General features: G+C 33.8%; 2 protein-coding genes, 1 long non-coding RNA gene and 1 pseudogene across 5 annotated transcripts; 2 read left to right on the top strand and 2 right to left on the bottom strand.

The window, feature by feature from the left end:
* Window positions 1–39: 39 nt before the first annotated feature.
* LOC145614544 (putative disease resistance protein RGA4) lies at window positions 40–4,777 on the bottom strand. Of its 2 annotated transcripts, none has more exons than XM_081669601.1 (2): window positions 3,936–4,777; window positions 40–230 (listed from the first exon to the last, which is right to left on the bottom strand). In XM_081669601.1, the coding sequence occupies exons 1-2, from the start codon at window positions 4,600–4,602 to the stop codon at window positions 40–42; spliced, it is 858 nt and encodes a 285-aa protein (XP_081525727.1). In that variant the 5' UTR covers window positions 4,603–4,777. The 2 variants fall into 2 exon arrangements, with proteins under 2 accessions (XP_081525727.1, XP_081525728.1); XM_081669602.1 differs by having other exon boundaries at window positions 70–230; window positions 3,919–4,775.
* A 2,983-nt stretch (window positions 4,778–7,760) lies between these two features.
* Window positions 7,761–10,051, top strand: LOC145614548 (uncharacterized). Its single transcript, XR_014107121.1, has 4 exons — window positions 7,761–8,020; window positions 9,033–9,077; window positions 9,171–9,846; window positions 9,923–10,051. It is a non-coding gene; the product is annotated as an uncharacterized LOC145614548 (long non-coding RNA).
* Window positions 10,052–11,100: 1,049 nt separating this feature from the next.
* Window positions 11,101–12,225, top strand: LOC145614546 (kinesin-like protein KIN-4C). The gene is made up of 2 exons (XM_081669604.1): window positions 11,101–11,688; window positions 11,776–12,225. Exons 1-2 carry the CDS (start codon window positions 11,557–11,559, stop codon window positions 12,130–12,132), a joined length of 489 nt encoding a protein of 162 aa, XP_081525730.1. The 5' UTR covers window positions 11,101–11,556; the 3' UTR covers window positions 12,133–12,225.
* Window positions 12,226–12,356: 131 nt separating this feature from the next.
* On the bottom strand, window positions 12,357–18,204 carry LOC145614541 (putative disease resistance protein RGA3; annotated as a pseudogene). The gene is made up of 4 exons (XR_014107120.1): window positions 17,531–18,204; window positions 13,368–15,627; window positions 12,665–13,304; window positions 12,357–12,569 (listed from the first exon to the last, which is right to left on the bottom strand). The product of XR_014107120.1 is annotated as a putative disease resistance protein RGA3 (transcript).
* Window positions 18,205–20,857: the final 2,653 nt, after the last annotated feature.

Raw genomic sequence — 20,857 nt, 5'->3', positions numbered from 1 at the left:
TCAAGCACGAGAAAGAATTTCTTCCCCTTCAACTGCTCTTCAAGTTTTTTTTGTAAGTGCACCAGTGTTTGTCAAGTCACATTTGGATAATATAAGATGTTCAATCATCTCATTCAAAAGTCTGTCTACTTTGAAGTCATCAGAAACACAAATCCAAATTTTCTTATCAAAGTGCCCAACAACTTTCTCATTTTCAAATAGCCTCCGAGCTATAGTTGTCTTGCCAAGTCCTGTTTAAATAAGACAAAAGATTATAATCCATCTATCTATATCTATAGCTATATCTATCTATAAATATTACTAAAGTAACAACCGCTGACATCATTACTGCTTACGTGTCACTCTATTATTTAATTTTCTCCCGCCAAAATGCAAGGATGATGTCATATATATATACTAGTTCTTTGCCCGAGCAATGCTCGGATATTTACAAGAAAACAAATTATCTTTATAAATTACTATAAGTTTGAGAATTATTTGTTTATGTTATCAAATTATTATAGATTAGATACGATAATGTAGAATACTTAAAGATTCAAGAAAATATACAATTTTTTTTTTTTTTTTTTTTTTTTTTTTTTTTTTTTTTTGAGGAAACAAAAAAATATTTTATTTATTTAAGTTGTTATAGCTGTTCTATTTTTTAGGTTGCATTTTTTTTAAATCAGCTATGTTATTAATTTTCATGAACAAAAAAAGTAAAAAAAAAAAAGCTTTTTGGCGGGGAAGTTTTTTAATACAAACGCGACATGTGTACTTTGGGGATAGGGTTGGGGATTACTTTAGTATATTAGTATTGATTTTTTCCCTTTTTGAGCTACCTATTTAACATTGCTTTGAAAATTAAATTTAAATTTAAATTATAATTTTAAGTCTTTTACGCATATTACACTATTTTATTATGAGGAAGCCCCGGTTTCTCAATTGAGATACCGGGTTGTGTCTCAAATGCCTTTTTGGCAATTAATTTACCATGTGTGTGGGCCCCTTTGCTGACTTGATGAGAAAGTAGCTTTTATTGTGTTAACGGTGTGACTAACGGCAAATTCTTGTTAGTAAACGTTTCATTCATTCGACACTTGTCCTTCTTCATCCTTCCTTCTTCTTCTTCTTCCTTCTTCATTTTTATGCAACAATGGTGGTTATGGTGTAATCTGACCGACACCACAGCAAACATCATCCTCAACACTACTAACACGCAACAACCCCGACCCCAACACACCAATTTTGGCGGCTTCGCCGCCGAATTTAACGAAAAACCCTAAGAAAAATATGTAAATTAAGGGAATGGTTAATGATGTGTTCATTATATATATATATTTATCCCCGTCCCTTGGTCGTAATTAGTAGTGTTTTTGGCTCCTACGAGCCACTTTTATTACTAATTTGTGTTTTCCAGTGCTTTGGTAGTTTTGCTTGAGTTTTGTAGGAATTTGCGTACTTGGAGCAATTTCCTGGGCTTTTCGAGGAGCATCTACAAGTATTGGAAGACCGCGATCACGTTCGATAGCCCAAGGCCGATTGGAGGGATCAAATCGGTGATTAAGGGCTCGGTTATGAAGATCCAAGTTCAGAGGCCCAAAAGCCTCGCCCAAGGCCACCCTCTCCGCCCGGAGGCGTGCCCGGCCGGGCGGGCCAAAGCAGCACGCGCCCGGACGGGCGCGAGAAGGCTTCTGAGATCGAGGAGAAAGGCGGGCCCGGTCGGGCGAGCCCTTGCCCGACCGGGCGCGCGAGGATTGTTAGGGAGTTTGTTTCCGATCAGTTTTGTTTTAGCGATTAATACTTGCTTAGTATTAATATGTTATTATTAGGCAAGATTAGACTATCTCTTATTCATTATTATTACTCTAGTTTTATTTTCTCTTCCTTCTCTCTACTCAACTTTCTCTCTCTAGATTTTATTTTCTTTCTTGTTCCTCAACACTATTGTAATTCCGCCGTCTTGGTACGATTTCTCCCTTAATTAATCTCAGTATTTTATTCTTTCCAATTTCTTTCATGTCTTGTTTAAGTATTATGTTTTGTTTAGTTTTGATTATGTCTAAGTAGTTTCCTTCTAGGGTTTATGGGGATCTAATAAATAATACGAAGGGGTTAATTTTATGATTGTTAATTATTAATGCTTAATTGATTTCCTATTGATTGTTTATATGCTATGCAATTAGATTTGGCCAGGTTTAATTGTATGAGTTTAGCAATATTGATTCGAGAGATGAGAATTGATGTTTAGGCTTAATTTCAATAGGCAGATTAATTTATAAATGGTTAGGTCGAGATTCGAGAGATGAGATTTAATATCGGTAAATTAATTCTGTGATTGTAATACGTAGCGAAAGCCCTTTACGATCTGATTAATTAATGCATTGATGATTGATTATTGTGTTTTACCCTGGAATATTGTTTATTAGTGAACCTATGCCCTAGGCTTTATTATTATTGATTTCTTCCTTAATTATTCCCTTTACTCATAATCTTCGTAGTTTAGTCTATAATCACAACAACTATTGGTTACTTTAATAATTTAGATTATAACAATTAATTAGGAATAGAAAGACCAGTTTTCCTGTGGATTCGACCCTACTTCCCTATCTGCATAAGTTAGTGGACTTAGGTATTATTTTTTATTAGGTGATACGACTTTAGCCTGTCAGTTAACCCTTAATGGTAGGTATTTAGTCATTGTTTGTGAGCTTTTTCTTCATTGTTGTAGAGTCCTCGACCTCCATTGGTGAAGGATTCTCAACTCCATGGCTGAGGAGAGATGGGTATGTTATGTGTGTTAACGGTGTTAAGCTTGCGTTAGAACAATAAGACGAAAAATACCCCATTGAGAAATATACAAGTTTCTCATGTTGAGAAACTTGTATTTTCTCTTTTATTATTTACAAGTAGTTGTTTTTGTCAAAAAAAAAAGTAGTTGTTAAAAATAGTTAATAACATAGTTCAATTGATTCTAAAAAATAATATGAAAAAAATGAATTTTTGGAAATTGTATTTTCATATTTAATTAGAAAGTATTACTCTGTAAAGAGAAAGTAGTTGTTTTATCTTAACATGTGCTAAAGAGTCTATAATTCATTTCTTATTTTAAAACCGCGCATCGTACGAGGCTAATCTAGTACTATACTAAAACAGGGTACATTAGCTCCATGGTGACACGTGTCCCTATCTTAGGTTTTTTATTTTTTATTTTTTTATTTTTTTTTGGTAATATGTATAATTGTCAAAGATCCTATTATTAAGGATACTCCGAGATAAGATCTTGACTTGCTTAATATTGTTTCTCAATCAATGTTATTCATGGATTTTCAGCATATATATAGTCTATATCATTTGACTTTACTTGCTTAATACAAGGAGAATATATTCTGTTATTTTGTACTCCGTAAATTATACATTAGCTTTCCTTATTACAGTGGCAGATCTTGACAATTTCTTTTGGGGGCCAAATTAAAGTTTAATTTGTAAACTTAAACTATTAGACACTAATAACAATATAAAATAGTTTAACCTTAATTTTTTTTTTTAAAGTAGCTATAGAATATTATTCCAAATTAAATAATAAAAATAAAACTGTTGTATAATATTAGTTCATAATTCTATATACTCCTTAAGTGAGGTAAAAGTGAAAATAAATGAATTATTGATAACAATTATGAGTAGCAAATGCAGTATATGAATATTGCTAATTGCCTAATTCTTTAAAAATGAATAACTTAGTACTGTATTGTTTATATAGAATTTGGTTTTTTTTTTTTTTTTTTTTTTTTTTTTTTCTTTTTTTTGAAATAAAACTAAAAATTTGTACCTGGCTGCCAATAATACTACCATTTATTTCTAAAAAAAAAAAAAAAAAACTACATAATACTACCATTTATATATTGAGAGATGGGTCAATGTGTCATATGTCAAACTCACATTGGAAAATAATATACCTCCAATTCCAACAATGGCAACAGTGGAAAGACGATCAACATCCTCACGAGTAGGATTGAGAATCATTTGCAGCAACTTCTTCTCATCAGACTTCCTCCCAATGAACTCTGAACCTCTTGCGACAGCATGTTTCCGATTTTGATGCAGTGCTTCATTATCAACATAGTAGCCAGCACTAGTCGATGCTACTGCTTCTCTGGCTAGCTGCCCGAGCTGTATACCATTGTTCTTAGCCTCCTTGTGCAGCTCATCAAACTTGGAAAGGATCTCACGTACCCGATGACTCATCCGGATACGGAAGACAGCAGGGTTAGTAGCAGTACTAAAAAAGTTGCTACACTTCTTCTTGAAAGATGGATGGTTATTCTTGAGCTCAATTTTCCTACGAAGTAACTCATATTCATAGTCATCCATGAGCTCATCAGCAGAGTAGGCAAGATCAGTGAACTTTTTGAGCCAGAGATTCACAAATCTGCTCTTCTCAACATACTTAGCACTTCCCAAATCCTCAAGTAATGCCTGTATGTTCGAGAATTTGTCTTGGAGCTTTTTAAGTTGATCTTTGAAACCACAGAAAAGTGTTACCTCCTCCAACACCCGAGTTGTCACCAACTTTGACGCGGCTTTCGCCGCTTCTACTCCTAATCCGGTTGCTAATTCCGCCATCGATCAGTGTTTTGATCTGAGAGTGTTTCAGTATCTAATATTAGAGAGAGATTGAGAAAGAGGGTGTTTGTATGTTTGGATAAGAGAGAATTAGTGGCCAATGGTCAAGCTTTAAAGCTTTGATAAATGGGTGTTTGTATGTTGGGATAAGAGAGTAATAGTGGCCAATGGTTAAGCTTTAAAGTTTTGATAAGTGTTGAATAGTATTACATCTTTTTTCAAAGTCTTAATTTTCTTTTTAGTTTGGCAATTACTTGGTATTTTACAAGTCAGCTTCGTATTCAATTATTACGTCCCCACTCTGTACAATTTGTTTTATCACTAGTCCTTTTTCATGTGGAAATGACCAGTCAAAAAAAAAAAAAAAAAATTAGAAAGGCACACAATGCAACAACTAAAGAATTGAAATGTTAGTACAATTGTATGTATTCTCAATTTATCTAATCTATCAAAATTACACAATAACTAAGAAGGGAAAATACATGAGAAATAAACAAATAAGTCAAAACTTAACTTAAAAAGAGCTAGTAATTTCAGACTTTAGCTAACAGAGTAGTAAACAGTGTATAATAATAATAATACTCTCTTATTCACTTTTTTTTTTTGGTCCTTTTTATGTAAACAGTGTCTGCCAATTTTTTCAATTACTCCTTTCGTTCCTTTTTTAGTAATTATTTTTTTTTCCAAATTATCCCTCTTTTTCTGCTTTGTAATTAATGTTCACTCTTATTTTGTCACACTTAGTTTCTTATTCTTACTCCTAAATTTAGATGAATAGGATTGGTTCTTAATTTTCCAATAGGAGCATGTAATTGATCCTTTTTTTTTTTTTTGGCAAAGGGTTAATAACATGACATCATTAAATATTAATCTATCTTTGTTTTATTTAAAGACATCATTTTTGTACTTTCCTTCGTGTTTTGTTTTATTGTTATTCGTTTTATTCTTAGTTCCCGTGTAATTTTACAAACAAAAATGTGAAAAAGGGACAAAGAGATTAACAACTTAACCAAACCCAAATTTTTTTTTATTTTTTATTTTTTAAAAATAAATCTAAATGAAACAGACAAAATAGTCCTGGTGTAATATTTCCATTACAGACATAATAGGCCCATTGGTCCCGTCCTTCAGTCTCCCATTATTAATGGTATTTTTCTATTTTGATGTGTGACTTTTGGCAATGAAGTAAATTATGTCCCCACGAAAGAAAGAGGGTCATGTAGTACACAATTAATATTGTATCCGTGTGTGGTGTCATTGCCCTTATTGGTGTAATGGTGTGTCTTTTATTCATTTCACATTGATAATGTACTCATGTAGCACAGGACAATATGACAAACATGAAACATCATATCAATTACGCGTTGCTTAACTATGGATTACAGCTTACATTATTAAGGTATTGTTTGGTTGCACATATAAAATGGAGAAATTGAAAATTCTCATGAATTTGGAAATAAGGGGCTTGTTTGATAGACCATAAAAAAATGAAAATGTGAGAAGGGTAAAGTCATGAGAATTTCCAATTCTCATAAAACATAATAAGAATTTTGAATTTCCAATTCTCATAAATACTCCTATAACAACCAAATAAGTTTAATTAATTTCTAGAAAAATTGATGTGGGATTTTAATTCCCAATAAATACAAATGCTCATAGAAAATTAATTCCTTTGTCAACCAAACAAGCCTTAATTGTTTTGCTTAAAGATTGTTGAATGAGATCATGTTATAATTAAAAGAAAACAAAAGAATTACATTGAGTGTACCATAAAGTTCATAATATGTCTTAAATTTTTTAGATCGTAGATTAAATAATCGTTTTGCATTTGGCATCATAAAAATTCTTTCTGTTGGGGGGTGTAAATCCTACCATATCAAAATGTAAAGAGAACAGATTTCAAGAACAATAAGACAGTAAATTTACCTCCACATCCAACAATGGCGAATTGGCGACAGTGGAAAGACAATCGAACTTTCTAGACGAAAGAATTAAGAATCATTGGCTGCAATTAATCTCCCAATTAATTCAACAACTCTTGCCGCACCATGTTTCCCGATTTTGATGCCAAATACTAGACGATTATTAAAGGAGCTAAAGGTTTGAATGTTTGTATTCCCTTTTTCAGCACCTTTTTTTTTCTACTAGTATAATCAAATACTCATAATTAACAAACTTAACTTAGTGTATAACCCAAATTTGCAAAATAGAAGTAAAAAAGGGAGGCAATTTGATGATTTTTCTCTTTAACGCGTGGCTTTGCACAATTATACTCAAGTAACGAGTTATGGGCGATTGGAAAAGTTCATGTACTATGCAATTAATTTTGTAAGTCATGTCACGCCCGAACCAATTGTGCAAATTTATTTGGGTAATGTTATATGTAACCTTAAGGGATATAAATACACTCTAGGAAATTGTATAAAATTAGGAATTCATGACAAAAACACGCATAAATCAGTGTAATTAGTGTTTATAATTTTATGATTTCTTAACTTCTTATAATTTTCAAGTGTAAATTTAATGCTTATATGTGGGCATGAGGACTATGTATAACATTTTCCTTTTTATTTTACTAGTACTTTAGGTCAATAATTGTGATATTAATCATAATATAACTACAAAGTATCACCGTTTCTGATATTAATCATAATATAACTACAAAGTATCACCGTTTCTTATTACTCCGTATTTGCAACAAAGGTGTAAGGACACGGAGGTAGTATATTCTATTTTAGTTTCTACAGACTTTGCAATAATTTACTGAAGTATGTAAAATTGTGGATGTGACTATAATATCAGGGCTTAAGCAATTGTCTTGTACATTGTGAGTGATATTTACATGACTTAGGGAAAATTCATTTTTTTTTACTCGTACTAATTTATTGTTCCACAGCTTAAGAAAGAGGTCTATTTTTTCCACATCAAGGTCATCCAACACAATAATTTGAGTTTCCACTAAGATAAGAACGTTTTATTGATGTATCTTTAAAGGTGTAAATAACAAATGCAATGAAGCTTCTGGGAAACTGTTGAGTTTACTATCTAATGTTATGCACCATTCAGCACACTCATTGATTCATATCAGATATATCATCATGAAATTAACTTAATATCTGACTCTGCAGACAGAAGCAGGGCATGAAGAGCATAGATGATCATGTCTAGTGAATGTAAACCAGTAGAGGATGCAAATGACAGTCTGAGACCTGTTCAATGGGCTGCGTTCTGTGATGAGGCGCGTTAGATTTTTAACGGGTGATCTGAGATTGTAGAGCTTTAAGAACACATGGAGAGCAGTGCAGTAGAGAATGTACATGCAACATGTTATGCAGAGAACAGTATAGCCAAAGCAAACGTTCCTTGGTTATCAAGGACCACGGGATTTGCTTCCTCATTATACAGCTACCTATTACTCGTAAGTTGTTTTGACTGAAGTTATTAATTATTATGCCTTATGTCTGATATCAGTTCTCAGAATGTTGTTCATAATTGCAAAGTCTGTAGACTAGAAACTGAAATAGAATAAATAATCTTACAGCGTATACACTTGAGATTTACAGAGTATCAAATGCACCCATATACATACATAATGGTATTTTTGCTTCATTTTTGAGATGTAATAGGTAAATACTAATCGAAATTTTGTTTCAAAAAATTCTTCTTACTTTGTGACAGTAAAATGTAAATGAATGACATACATATCTTCTCTAAATAAGTAATCAAGTGAGGATAGCCAAGCAATAACTCACTAGGAACAAACCACAAGTCACGATTTTCTATGTAAGACAAAGTAGTAGAAGAAATTAAAGTACTAGAGCTTAACATAATAGCAAAGAAAAGTATAAGTATAGAAGTATTTCTTATTAAAAACTGAAGTGTTTTTTGACATAAAACAGAAGAATGAAACTGAACATTGATGCACCACCATAAATCCCTGGTTTTTAAATTGCAAAAGACCTGAAGCAATGAACAACATTTAATGTCAGACCAGTAATAATTCAGACACACATCTAATTATATGGGGTGTATAGTATATATTGTAAAATGGGTGTGATTTTATGAACTACATTTAATATAAATGATAAAATTCATACCAAAACACCATATTTTATAAAATCATTTTATAACAGACAAGGCGAGCAAGTGAGAACATGGCCAGTGCAACATATGATTGAAGTATGGTATTGATTGAAGCAGAGGCCAATTTATGACTATTAGAGTTTCAAGGCAAGGAAATGCAAACAGTAGTATAGTACTACTGAATTGTTGTTATTTTGATACATGGTTTTGTCATGCTCATTCATATAGAATTCATTGCCTATATATTCCACATCTTCTAAATCTGTAAGGGGCAGATGCTTCAGAAATGGCAACTCCCCTGGTGTGGGAAGTTGTTTGTGTCTTGAAAATCTATTTTGATATTCCAGGAGAATCAAGATGGCACAAGAAATGATAAAGCAGAATATTTTGAGGTGCTACTTACTTTTAAATCTGATTTTTGATACATATTCAGGCTTCAGCCATGTTATTATCACTATAACTTTCCGATGCATGGTTATATGCAGTGAATGCCCTGAAACTATGTCCCCTGGTGCAAGAAACTCAAGGATTTTTGCACTTGAAAATATGGTAGCAACTTATTAAAGCACCTTAGTCTCAATGGCTTCACAACTATTTGAGGCAGAAGACGTGTCCGTGGCAGAGGAGGTTGGAAGTTTGATGAATTACAGTATCATTTCAATTTGGCTTAATCCTCCAGGTTATGGTTAGATAAGTGATTTTTTTTATTAACTTGCCAAAAAAAAAAAAAAAAAAAAAAAAAAAAATAAAAAATTCTACCATACTGTATTAGATTATTAAATATAGTTTTACTAATGATCCTCCATATTTACATCATGATGCTTGTTTTGTCCAAAGCCTATTTTTTTGTTGGTTTTGCTTGAAGATGCATACATGTTATGTGATAAGGAGCTTGATTGTAGAGAGAAGCACTCTGAGATAAAGGTTTTGAAAGAGAAGGTAGTCAAGCTCAATGGTTTTGTTAGATGATTTGAAAAGCAAAATGCAGAAGTAAAGCAGTAGAAGATGCAACAAGTACATCATAGTAATCATATTATTACATGATTTATTCTATGATCTGAAAATTTTGCCAAGTTTGAACAAATTGCCAATGCTATCAGTTCCTTGCTGACATAGATACTTGCAGCTCGTGGTGAACTGAGAACAGATGATCTGCGACAGGTACAGCTGATTCTGATAATTGGTTTAATGTTACTACTTGGCCTGTAATTCTTGCTGATCTGACAGGTATTTACAGATGAATTTTTAGGGTCCTAGAAGCTCTAGCTAGTAACAGCTCGGATTGTTGGAGGACATGGATACTTTCTCATACAGATCATTTCCACCCTAGCGAGGAGTCTGCTGATGATGAGTTGGTCAATTAGGGTGTGGTTCCTACTCGTTGGACACTTATGTTGGTAGAACCGTAGAAGTTTGAAGAATTAAAGGAATTAACTTAGTTGATACTGTCGGTTATTCTATATGCTTTGCTGTTTGTGCAGCAAGCAATCATTTTGCTTGGTCATGTAAATGTCGTGCATTCGGAGAGGGCTAACTCAGCTTCCAGTGGTTGCTCCAATAGATGCAGTCATAGGGAGTGAAGGTTAGAGCAAGACGAATGGAATACTTTCCAATGAAGTAGAGCAATAAGAGCATGATTGTGGTCTAGGCTCCCAAGGTGCAACATTACTTCAGATTTAATTTGCTGATTATTTGCCGAGCAACATGAAAAAAAATTAAAAAAAATGGTTCTCAGAGGAAGCCTTTGGCTGGTATGTTCTTGATTTGATTGTTTTACAAGAATGTTGGTTGAGCCGAGTATGCAAGCAATGTATCTGGAAAGGGGATATTATTATTAGCCATATGTTGTTTGCTCACTAAACATTTTTCTGCAATGTCCTTTCAAAGATATCTGTTTTATGATTTTGCTAGTTTTGTTATGTAGGGTAAATCAATTGTACCAAGGCAAATCCAAAGAAAAAAATGGCAGAAATTTAGTAGCCCCAGCTTTAATAGGATGAGCTACTGGGAAAGTTGGAAGAGCACTACAGTTGACAATGCAGCTTAAAAAAGGCAGCAGAGAGGAGCATAGCTGAAGCAACATACCTATAAAGGTAGCTTAGGCCATGCAATCTGCTTCCTCGAGCAGCAACCTTTTGAAACTTTAAGAACTCCAAACACGGAGAGAGGAACCTGTTGTGCACAAGGGCTCTGGCAAAACCTGATCGGAGAAGCCCTCGATTATTGAAATTTTGGACTCTTTAAGTAGTGCAGATTTCTTAACTTAATATGGAAATTTTTGATGTTATTACAAGTTTGTTTACAGGGAAAATTATTTTAGAGGATTGTATCAATCCTCAAATGATTGGCATTTTTATATTGTTTATTCAATTTATGGGGCACCTGTTTCATAGACAAAAATGTATTTGAGTGTTTCTAGTTTTATTTCCATCTTGTAAATCTGTGTGACCTGCAGGCATAAGCAGGAAATGAAGAGCATATATAGATGATGTCCAGAGGATGCAAATGACAGTCCAAGACCAGTTCAATGGGCTGCTTCTGTATTAGGCGTGTCTGAATTTTGATGACAGACCTGATCAGAATATAGAGTTACAAGATAACAAGGAGAGTAGCGTAGCAAAGAATGTTGAAGCAACGGGTTAAAACAAAGAGAACACTTCAGCCAAAGCAAACGTCCCTTACGTGAGGAAAGCCACTGATATATAATTGACTAGGAACAAACCACAAGTCATGATTTTCTCTCTAAGAAAGTAGAAGAAAGTCCAAAAGCATAACTTATTAGCAAAGAAAAGTATTAATAGTCAAGTACATACAAGTATTTATTTTTGAAAGCTGAAGTGCTTTTGACATTACTTCAGTGTGCTTTACCTGATGAAGAAGAGCTTGATCGTGATCTTTCCTCCCAAGGCGCAACATTACTTCAGTGTGCATTCACTGAAAGGCCTGCTGAGCAACATGAAGAAAATGGTGCCAAAAGAAAATTGGGAATACAAATATACAATTGTATGTTCTGTCACTACAATATCTTTGTGCTATATATCCTATCTAGATACTTCCGTATTGTTATTTTACTATGTGAACTTATTGCAGGGAAAATCAAATGCACCAAGGCCCATCCAAAGGAACAAATGGTGGAAATCCACTATTCAGCTTGTTCCAGCAGCCCCAACATCAGTACAAGGTGAGCATGTAGATCTACCGGAAAAGGCAGAGAGCTGTGCAGCTGACAATGTAGCAGCAAGTAAAAAGGCAGAGAGCAGTACAACCGAAGCAAATATCCCTTTAAAGTTGCCAAGGGCCATGCGATCTGCTTCCTCTAACAGCAACCTTTTGAGTGTCAGGAACACTGAACATGGAGAAGAACCTGTTGTACACAAGGACTCCGGTGAACCTGCTAGGAGAAGCCCTCTACGGAGACCAAAGAAATATGAGGAAAAAGAAAAATGAAAATTTAATAATAATGTTAGCCTACTCTCAACTTTCACAATTTTACTCTTAAAATTATAGGTAAATTGACAATTGTTCGAAGAAGTCATTAAATAAAAATGAAAATCTAAATATTATTCTTTTATGCAAATTCATATTACTTGTACCGCTGCATTAAAGAAAAAAAAATTACTTTATTGTACCTCAACTATGTATTTACATAATACAGTACAATACCTTTTTGCTTCTTCTGTGATGATAATTAATTAAATTTGTTACAATATTGTATTTGAAAATTGAAAGTACTAAATTATCTGAGCAAAGAAAAGCTAGCATTCGAGCAACATACTAACAGCATTTAACTTGTGTTAAACAGTTGAAGTGGTATTGACAAAAATAAATAAGAGCAGCAGCTTCACAATTCACATGCTTGATTAATATCATACATGTTCTTGAATCTGGAAGTAAAACAAAAATATATCAATAAATGAAAGTTTATACAGAGAATAAAATTAAAAAAAGCAAAGAGGTTATGAATAATAGTATGACCAACCTTAATCAGCAATTTTCAAAATTAAGGCCATCAGAGGATACGTCTGTTTGGAATTTTTGGGATTTCATGCCATACTTTTCTCTTAAAATTGGACAGCCTTCAATAGTTAGATCTGTTAATCTAGAGAGACGAGATAGGGCCTGTGTTGAAGGTAGATTTGCCAACTTGGTGCAATTTTTTATCCGCAGTTTCTCAAGAGATGACAAGTTGCCTATCCATTCAGGAAGTTGTTCCAACTCATTAAATCCATCAAGTTCCAGATCTTCAAGGGTTGAAGGGAGGAATTGCTGAGGTAGAGACTTGACATTTGGGAAACTTCTCAATGTTAACCGCCTTAGGGATTGGGGAAATGTAAGGTTGAAGTCCCTTTCATCGCTAAAGCAGTCATTAATTTCTAAAGACCAAAGGTGATGAAGATTTGGGATCCACTGCAGGCAACAAGTCATCAACTCCCCTGAATTCTTCAATTCCAAACATTCAAGTTTTTGCAATCTGCCCAAATCTGGGGTGGGACCCTTTATCATTGGGCAGGAGCTTATGGATATGGATTCCAAAGATGTACACCCCTCTAGACTTTTTGGCATGCTTTCTAACCCTTCACAATCATGAACCCTCAAATTACGCAAAGAAGAGAGGTCACCTGGAATACTAGCCAGGGATCGGCATTTTACTATCTCTAATTCCTTAAGAGAGATTAGGCCACTGGGTATACACTTCACTTTCTCACAGTAAGATATTCTTAATTTCTCCAAGTTTTTGCACTTCGACAGCTCTTGAGGTACCATCATCATATTTTTTATATTCCTTACATCAAGGGATTGGAGAGCAGTGCTATATTTGATGATATCCACTGGTTGACTGCCACCAATATTGTTAAGCTTCAGATACTTTAGAGATTGAAACTGTAAACAAGGTACCCTTTCCAGTTTTGGGCAATGTCGTATCTCTAGAGTTTCAATTTTACGAAATAATATTTCCGCTTGTATCGGTGGTGGTGGTGGCATCCATGTGGTCAGTTTTGCAAAAGAGATGATGTGAAGCTTGCTTAGAGATCCAAATAATACCTGTTCTACTGCAGACCCATCCCCAGTATAAAACGCGTCCCCTATACATTCTACATCATCCAAATCTTCTAGCCACAATATCCTCAGAAAAGGTAGTTGCCCAAGTGTGGGAAGCTGTTGGCATCTAAAACTTCTTATTAGCTTCACCTCTGTTAGGTTCCTAAGTGGTGTCGGATGACCTCCGTGTGGTACAACCATTGCCATTATCCACGAAGGAAACCTCACACCCAAGAATCCATCTACAGATAATGATTGTAAGTTAGGGTGAGGTTCAAGGCTATCCAAAACATCCTCATCATTATTCACTTGATGAGAGCCTACTTCTCTATCTTCACCCCACTCCAAATGTAGTATCACAATCTCGTCCTTTCTCCCAAGGCTAGCTTGTCTTGCTGTTTCTTTGTTTTTCACATGTTGTAGACCTTTGATTTTCATCTGACCCTTGACTTGATCTAAAGGTCCTAATTCATCAATGCTCCATCCTTCACTGTCTCGCAACTCAAGGGGAGGTAAAGTCTGAAGGTAAATTAACTGTCGTAGTCCTCCAGATGCCAACAAGAAAGAACTTGCCTCAATGTGTCTCAAGTTTTCCAGCCTATACAATCCTTTGGGCAATTCTAACAGACTATGGCAATCTATGATTCTCAGCGTCTGTAGCTGATATAATTTGCAGATTGACTCTGGTAGTTCATCAATATTACTTTCAGATAGGTCAAGGTACCTAAGATGAATAAGCTGCCCAATAAGATACGGAACCTCTGATATCCGAGTATGAGCCATGCTTAACGTTCGTAAGTATCGTGCACAACCTAAGGTGGAGTTGATCCAATCATAAGCCCTGTGGAAACTTATCGTTTTTAGTTTTCTCACAGCCAACCTATGAGTGAAAGGTTCAGAAGGTATTTCGTTCTTTGATAAGTTGAAAATCAAATGTCGAACATCATCTTCCAGTTTAGCTCCAACTTTCCAAACCAACAGATACTTCTTTGAAATGTAGGCTGCAAGATCATGCACTAAATCGTGCATCTTGTACATTATATCACCAAAATCTGTCTCCTCTTCTAAGAAGGAATAATTCAGCAATGTATTGAAGTATTTCTCACCAATCATTTCCATTGTGTCGCTGGTTGCAAATTCATCATGAAGAAAGCCTTGTGATAACCAGAGTAATCAATTGATTTTTCTCCATTTTAGAATCCTTGGGGAAGATTGCGCAGTATGCAAAGCATTGTTTTACGTAAGCATTATTTAAATGGCTGTAGCTCAGCATTAACGATGGAAGGATATCAATTGCATCTCCTAGTTGGGGATCCCATAACTCACTATTCTCAATCGGTTCCCATTCATACGCATGCTTCTTTGACTGCAACGTGCCACCGATTGCTTTTATGGCCAAAGGAACACCCTTACACTTTTTGACAATTCTTCTCCCAACATTATCGAAAGAGGAATCATATGGACGTGTCTCAGTAAAAACTCTTTGTTGTAACAGAGCCCATCCTTCATCTTTAGATAAACCTGGCAATTTATGTTGATAGAAGGCACGTGCTTTCTCTGCGACATTATTGCTACGGGTGGTAATCAAAAGTATACATCCGCGGAGATCACCAATACTCAACAATGCATTTTTGAAGGAATCCCATGAGTCTTGATTATCTTCCCAAACATCATCAAGCACGAGAATGAATTTCATCCCCTTCAACTGCTCTTCAAGTTTATTTGTAATTGCACCGGTGTTTGTCAAGTTACATTTGGATGATGTAAGATGTTCAACCATCTCATTCAAAAGTCTGTCAACTTTGAAATCCTCAGATAAACAAATCCAAATTTTCCTGCCAAAATGCACATCAACATTCTCATGTTCATATAGCCTCCGAGCTAAAGTTGACTTGCCAAGTCCTGTTTACATAAGATCAAAGATTGTTATCCATTATTATACATCAAGAGGGTGTTTGTTTAGGGGGATAAAAGGGGTGGGACAAAGATAAAAAAAAAAAAATAGGAATAGAAGAAATGTTTCTAGTTAGGTCTGATCTCTTCAACTTATTTCGAGTACTTATTCCTTTATAAATTCAAATCAGATCAGATCAGACCTAACTAGAAACATTCACATTAGACCACCTCAGAACTTTTAATTATCATTTACTTATTTCTAAATATCATTAATTGCGTGTTACAAAAAATTATGAAAATTACACATTTGAAAGCTTATAATGAGACGATTCTAACAAGATCCATTTTGATAATATTTTTTTTTATTATAGATCAGTATTAAAATGCAGTTAAATTTAATCAAATTATTAAATTAGATCAGACCAGATCAGATAATAATAATTCAGATCAGACCTTATGAAAATCAGACCAGATCTCCTTATTTCAAGGGAAAAGAATAAGTTCGTAGTGTTTGATTGAAGCGATGGGGATTAGAAGGGGGTTAGGGATAGAGATAAAAACACCCACTTTACCTCCATTTCTATAACTAGCGGTGGTATAAGGGGAAAGGACAAGAAATGGGTTTTGAAAGACCAAATTACCCTTAATAACATTGAAATGGTAGAAGTTAATAAGAATATTTTTTTTTTTTTAATAAATTTATTACTTATTTCTAATTTGTTTCCCATGCTTACCAAACACGGGATTAAAATTATTTATCCTTATCCCACCTATCATTCTCCTATCTTTACCCTCCTTTCTTATCCCTCTTATTCCTATCTTTCTGACCAAACGCCCCGCAAAAGTATAAATGTTACACATCAAGGTAAAGGGACTCATAAATCAAAAGAGAAATTAAAATGTAAGATTGGTTTAATTAACATAGCATTTAATTCAAATCCTAATACTAGTATTTTGAGAGGAAATGTTGAACGCAAAAAAGGTATGTGTAATTTTATTAAAAAGGACTAATTCTTGGGGAAGACCGGGGGCAATATCCATTTGAAATTGTAAGAGAATTAGTTCTGAGTAGCTTTGTCACATTCGGTTTCGATTTGGGATGAAACAATTTCGGCATGAAATGGGTTGTTGAGACTCGAGACGGATTAAATTGGCGGGTGGGTTGGTTTCGATTCGGTTCAGGTTATTGTCGATTTGATTCATTTACGTTTTATTTAATTAATGTACGGTTTAAATTCGGTTTATATAGTAAACGGTTCGAGTTATATTCGGGTTAATTGGAAACGCGAGTTTACCCAGGTTTATGTGGCTTCAGATTCATATCGATTCAGATTGCAAATGGTTCGAATGATAAAAGATTCAGATTATAATCAGATTGATTTGAAATAAGGCAAATTAAGAGCAGCCGAGCGGGTTTACCTTGGTTAAAAAAAAAAAGGAGGGGAAAAAAAAATTTTAGGGTGGTTAGTTATCTTATACCTCGCAAATGGGTAGGTTATTTGAATCGGGTACGGTTCGGTCAACATAATCATGTCATGTTTGAGTAAATGAGTTGTTCCATTTGTGGATCAAGCTTAAATCGATAATCTATTGGAGTGATCCTAAAATTATATGGCTAAAATTATATGGCAATAATAGTATTAGTCCCTTAGCCTTATAAAGTGATTAATTCTCTTTTCTTCAACCAATGATGCTTGAGATGTCTATTTTTCAACAATATTAATTACATCAAAACCGGTTATGAAAACTAACAAAACTTGATCTTATTACTTTAAATGCAGATTTAAAAAATATATGTATACCTCCAATTCCAACAATAGCAAAATCAAGTCGGTTAGAAAACACTATATCATATTATCATGTTATTCATGAAAGGCTCAAGAACAAATGGCAACGAAAAATAACATACCTCCAATTCCAACAATAGCAACAGTGGAAAGACAATCAACATCCTTGCGAGTAGGATTGAGAATCATTTGCAGCAACTTCTCCTCATCAGACTTCCTCCCAATGAACTCTGAACCTCTTGCGGCAGCATGTTTCCGATTTTCCTGCAACGCTACATTGTCAACATAGTAGCCAACAGCATTGCTGGATGCAACTGCTTCTCTGGCTAGCTGCACCTTTTGTAGACCATTTTTCATGGCCTCGTTGTCCAACTCATCTAACTTGAAAAGGATCTGACGAACCCGATGACTCATCCGAATACGGAAGACAGCAGGGTTAGTATGAGTACTAAAAAAGTTGCTACACTTTTTCTTGAATGATGCATGGTCGTTCTTCAACTCAATTTTCCTACGAAGTAACTCATATTCATAGTCATCCATGAGTTCATCAGCAGAGTAGGCCACATCTGTGAGTTTTGTGAGCCAAAGATTCACAAATCTGCTCTTCTCTGCATATCTAGCACTTGCCAGATCTTCCAGAAATGCCTGAATGTCAGTGAATCTGTTTTGGAGTATTTTAAGGTGATCCTTAAAACCCCAGACAAGTGCTATCTCCTCCACCACCCGACCTGTCACCAACTTTATCCCGGCTTTCGCTGCCTCTAACGCGAGTCCTGCTGCTAAGGCTTCCGCCATGGATCAAGTAGCTGTATGCAATTTGAGAGAAACAGAGGCTGAGATAGTAAAACGTACAAGGTGTGTTTGAATGAAGGGATGTGTGAGGAATGAATAAGGACAGTGCTCAAGCTTTAAAGCTTTGATGAGGGTTGACTTTTGTACTTTTATAATTTACTACTTGTAAGTTTTTTATATTTCCTTCAATTATATGGAGTAATTAATTGCAATAATTAGGCTTCACGCATCTTAACACACTATTTTTTTTTCTAATCCTTCATGTTTTGCCAATCTGTAAGAGGTGGTAGGAGTTCAGACTTTAGAGCTCAGAATATTACGAGTATTTTTATAACCGAAGAGTATTAAACATTTAGACTAACCATTATTGAAAATTTCATCATACACCCGATTAAAATACAAGAGTTATAAAACACGGAAATAACATTGTGTACAAATACAAAGTACACGAGTAAAAAAAAAAAAAAATACAAAACGATTCTTTCCTTGAGTTAGGGATTGATTTGTTATTTATATTTCTTGATTTATGGAATTGATTTATTATTTACTCCGTACATTCCATATTACTTTTGAAAAACAAAATTTTAATTTTCATTTTGTAAATGAAGGGAATCTTCGTTAAAAAAAAAAAGAAGGGAATCCAACCTAACTACTTAAGAGGCTAAGAATAAAATTCAACCCTATAATCTCGAGATGGGTCGTGCAAATTGAAAATCAAACCGAATTATGGTTTGAACTTTTGTTTGTTTGTTTGTTTGTTTTTTTTTTTTTTTTTTTTAAACAATTCGGTTCAGTTTTGTTTGAAAATAAATAAATATGGTTTACGATTTAGATTTGGTTTCGGTTTAGAGTTTAAAAAATTGAAAATCGAATAATATACATAAACCCAAGTATTAAGTCCAAATGCTCAATACCCTAAAAAAACCAGGTATATAAGCCTAAAAAAATTTCGGCCTAATACGTTAGGTCCAAAAATTTCAATTTGATTTGGTTTATTTTTTGAAAACCAAAGTAGAAATGGATTGCTTTGAATTAAACTGAATACGAGTAATAATTTGGTTAGGTATTTTGTTAAAAAAAAAAAAAATTGGTTAGTTTTGGTTTGAAAAATGTCAAAGTGAACTAGTACGGTTTGGTTTCTATTTGAGCTACAAACCGAATTTTCACCCCTTATCTAATTATCCCTCGAGCTCTAGTAATTACTCCCTCCGTCCCATAATTACAGGCAAATAACTCTAAAAAGGACGGTTTTTAAGGAGGATGGAAAAAGTAGAGGAAAATTGTATGAAAAAGATAAAAAGTGAAGAATGTTGTATGGGAAAAGTGAAAAAGTAGAGAATATTATATGGAAAAGTGAAAAAGTAGGTAATGATTTTTTGGGTAAGTGTTTTATTTGTATGAAAAAGAGAAAAAGTAAGTAATGATTGTTTAGGTATGTGTGTAATTTGTATGGAAAAGCTAAAAAGTAAGTAATGATTAGGTGTTATTTTTAGTAATAGGAGGAACATTTTGGGACACCCAAAGTAGTATATTTGCCTGTAATTATGGGACGGAGGGAGTAGTTAATTACTCTCTTCATCCTTATTTGATTGCTTTGACTTTTTTGATCCTCAAGATATGTCCTAAAATTGACCCAAATATATGCAGTGGAGTAAACAAATAGCCAAATAGAGACGAATTGAAGGGAGTGATTTATTTTTTTCTTAGTATTTACTTGGTACTCGTTAACGCAAAACCCTATTTTAACTATGTAGGAATTTGAATAACCCCAAATCAACATAATGAAGAAATAAAGTGCTCGAATAGATGCAAGTCTAAGCTAGATCGTAAAAACAACACAGAAATGTTAAGATTAAAAACGTTGTATCTGCGCAAGAATAAACACATCATTGAATAATGAAAATGATAGAAATGGTCTTGATGGTGGAGAATTGTATTTGGTGTATTTGCATTGCTGACCCATTTTCCTATAACAAAAATCAAAATAATTTAAATATAAAATTGAGGTAAAAGACAGAAGTGATGCTTGCATTAGTATAATTGATTATAGATTACTGATCAATCAAAATCCAACATGCAATACAAAAATCAACCATTGAAAAATTAAAATCAAATTGGAATTAACTACGGAGTACTAAGTCTACTAACTTAAAATTTGAATTAAAAAAAAAAAAATTTGATAACCTTTGGAGATACAGAAGATGCACTTGATGTCTTGATATCTAGCCTTTGGTAATTTACCCAAAAAAAAAAAACAATAATCCAATTGAAATTAAACCAAGAAAAAAATTTGTAATCAAGTTGCAGTTGATCAAATTGGAAAAGGAAGAACTCGTCAAAAATAATTGGTAAGGAAGATGATTAAACTTTTTTTTTTTTTTTATTTTTTTATTTTTTTTAAAAGGTACATTATTAGAACGATTTGTCCAATTGGTGTTAAAAAATAAATAAATTATTAAAATAGTGTTCACTTAAAAATAATTCTCAAAGTAGTGTTTATGTAGGTTCGGAAATTACAAAAGCTAGGAATTAAAAAATTAATGGCTAATACAATCCAAATATATATATGTATACCATTAAATTCTTTATTTTTAACGCTTACGGTATCTTGACCAGAGTATAGATTATGAATTTCGAAGTAATATGGATGTTTAAAA

The sequence above is a fragment of the Chenopodium album genome, chromosome 25, assembly GCF_948465745.1.
Source record: "Chenopodium album chromosome 25, dcCheAlbu1.1, whole genome shotgun sequence".
Lineage (NCBI taxonomy): Eukaryota > Viridiplantae > Streptophyta > Magnoliopsida > Caryophyllales > Amaranthaceae > Chenopodium > Chenopodium album.
Note: the sequence above shows the minus strand (reverse complement) of the source record. Positions and strands in the feature narration are given on the sequence as shown.

Bases quoted from the DNA above. Each gene is read 5' to 3' on its own strand.
- LOC145614546 (XM_081669604.1), top strand. From the start codon at position 11,557: ATGAAGAAGAGCTTGATCGTGATCTTTCCTCCCAAGGCGCAACATTAC. The intron at 11,689-11,775 runs GTATGTTCTGTC...AACTTATTGCAG, and splicing joins GGGAATACAAATATACAATT to GGAAAATCAAATGCACCAAG.
- LOC145614544 (XM_081669601.1), bottom strand. From the start codon at position 4,602: ATGGCGGAATTAGCAACCGGATTAGGAGTAGAAGCGGCGAAAGCCGCG. The intron at 231-3,935 runs GTATATTATTTT...TTATTTAAACAG, and splicing joins TGCCATTGTTGGAATTGGAG to GACTTGGCAAGACAACTATA.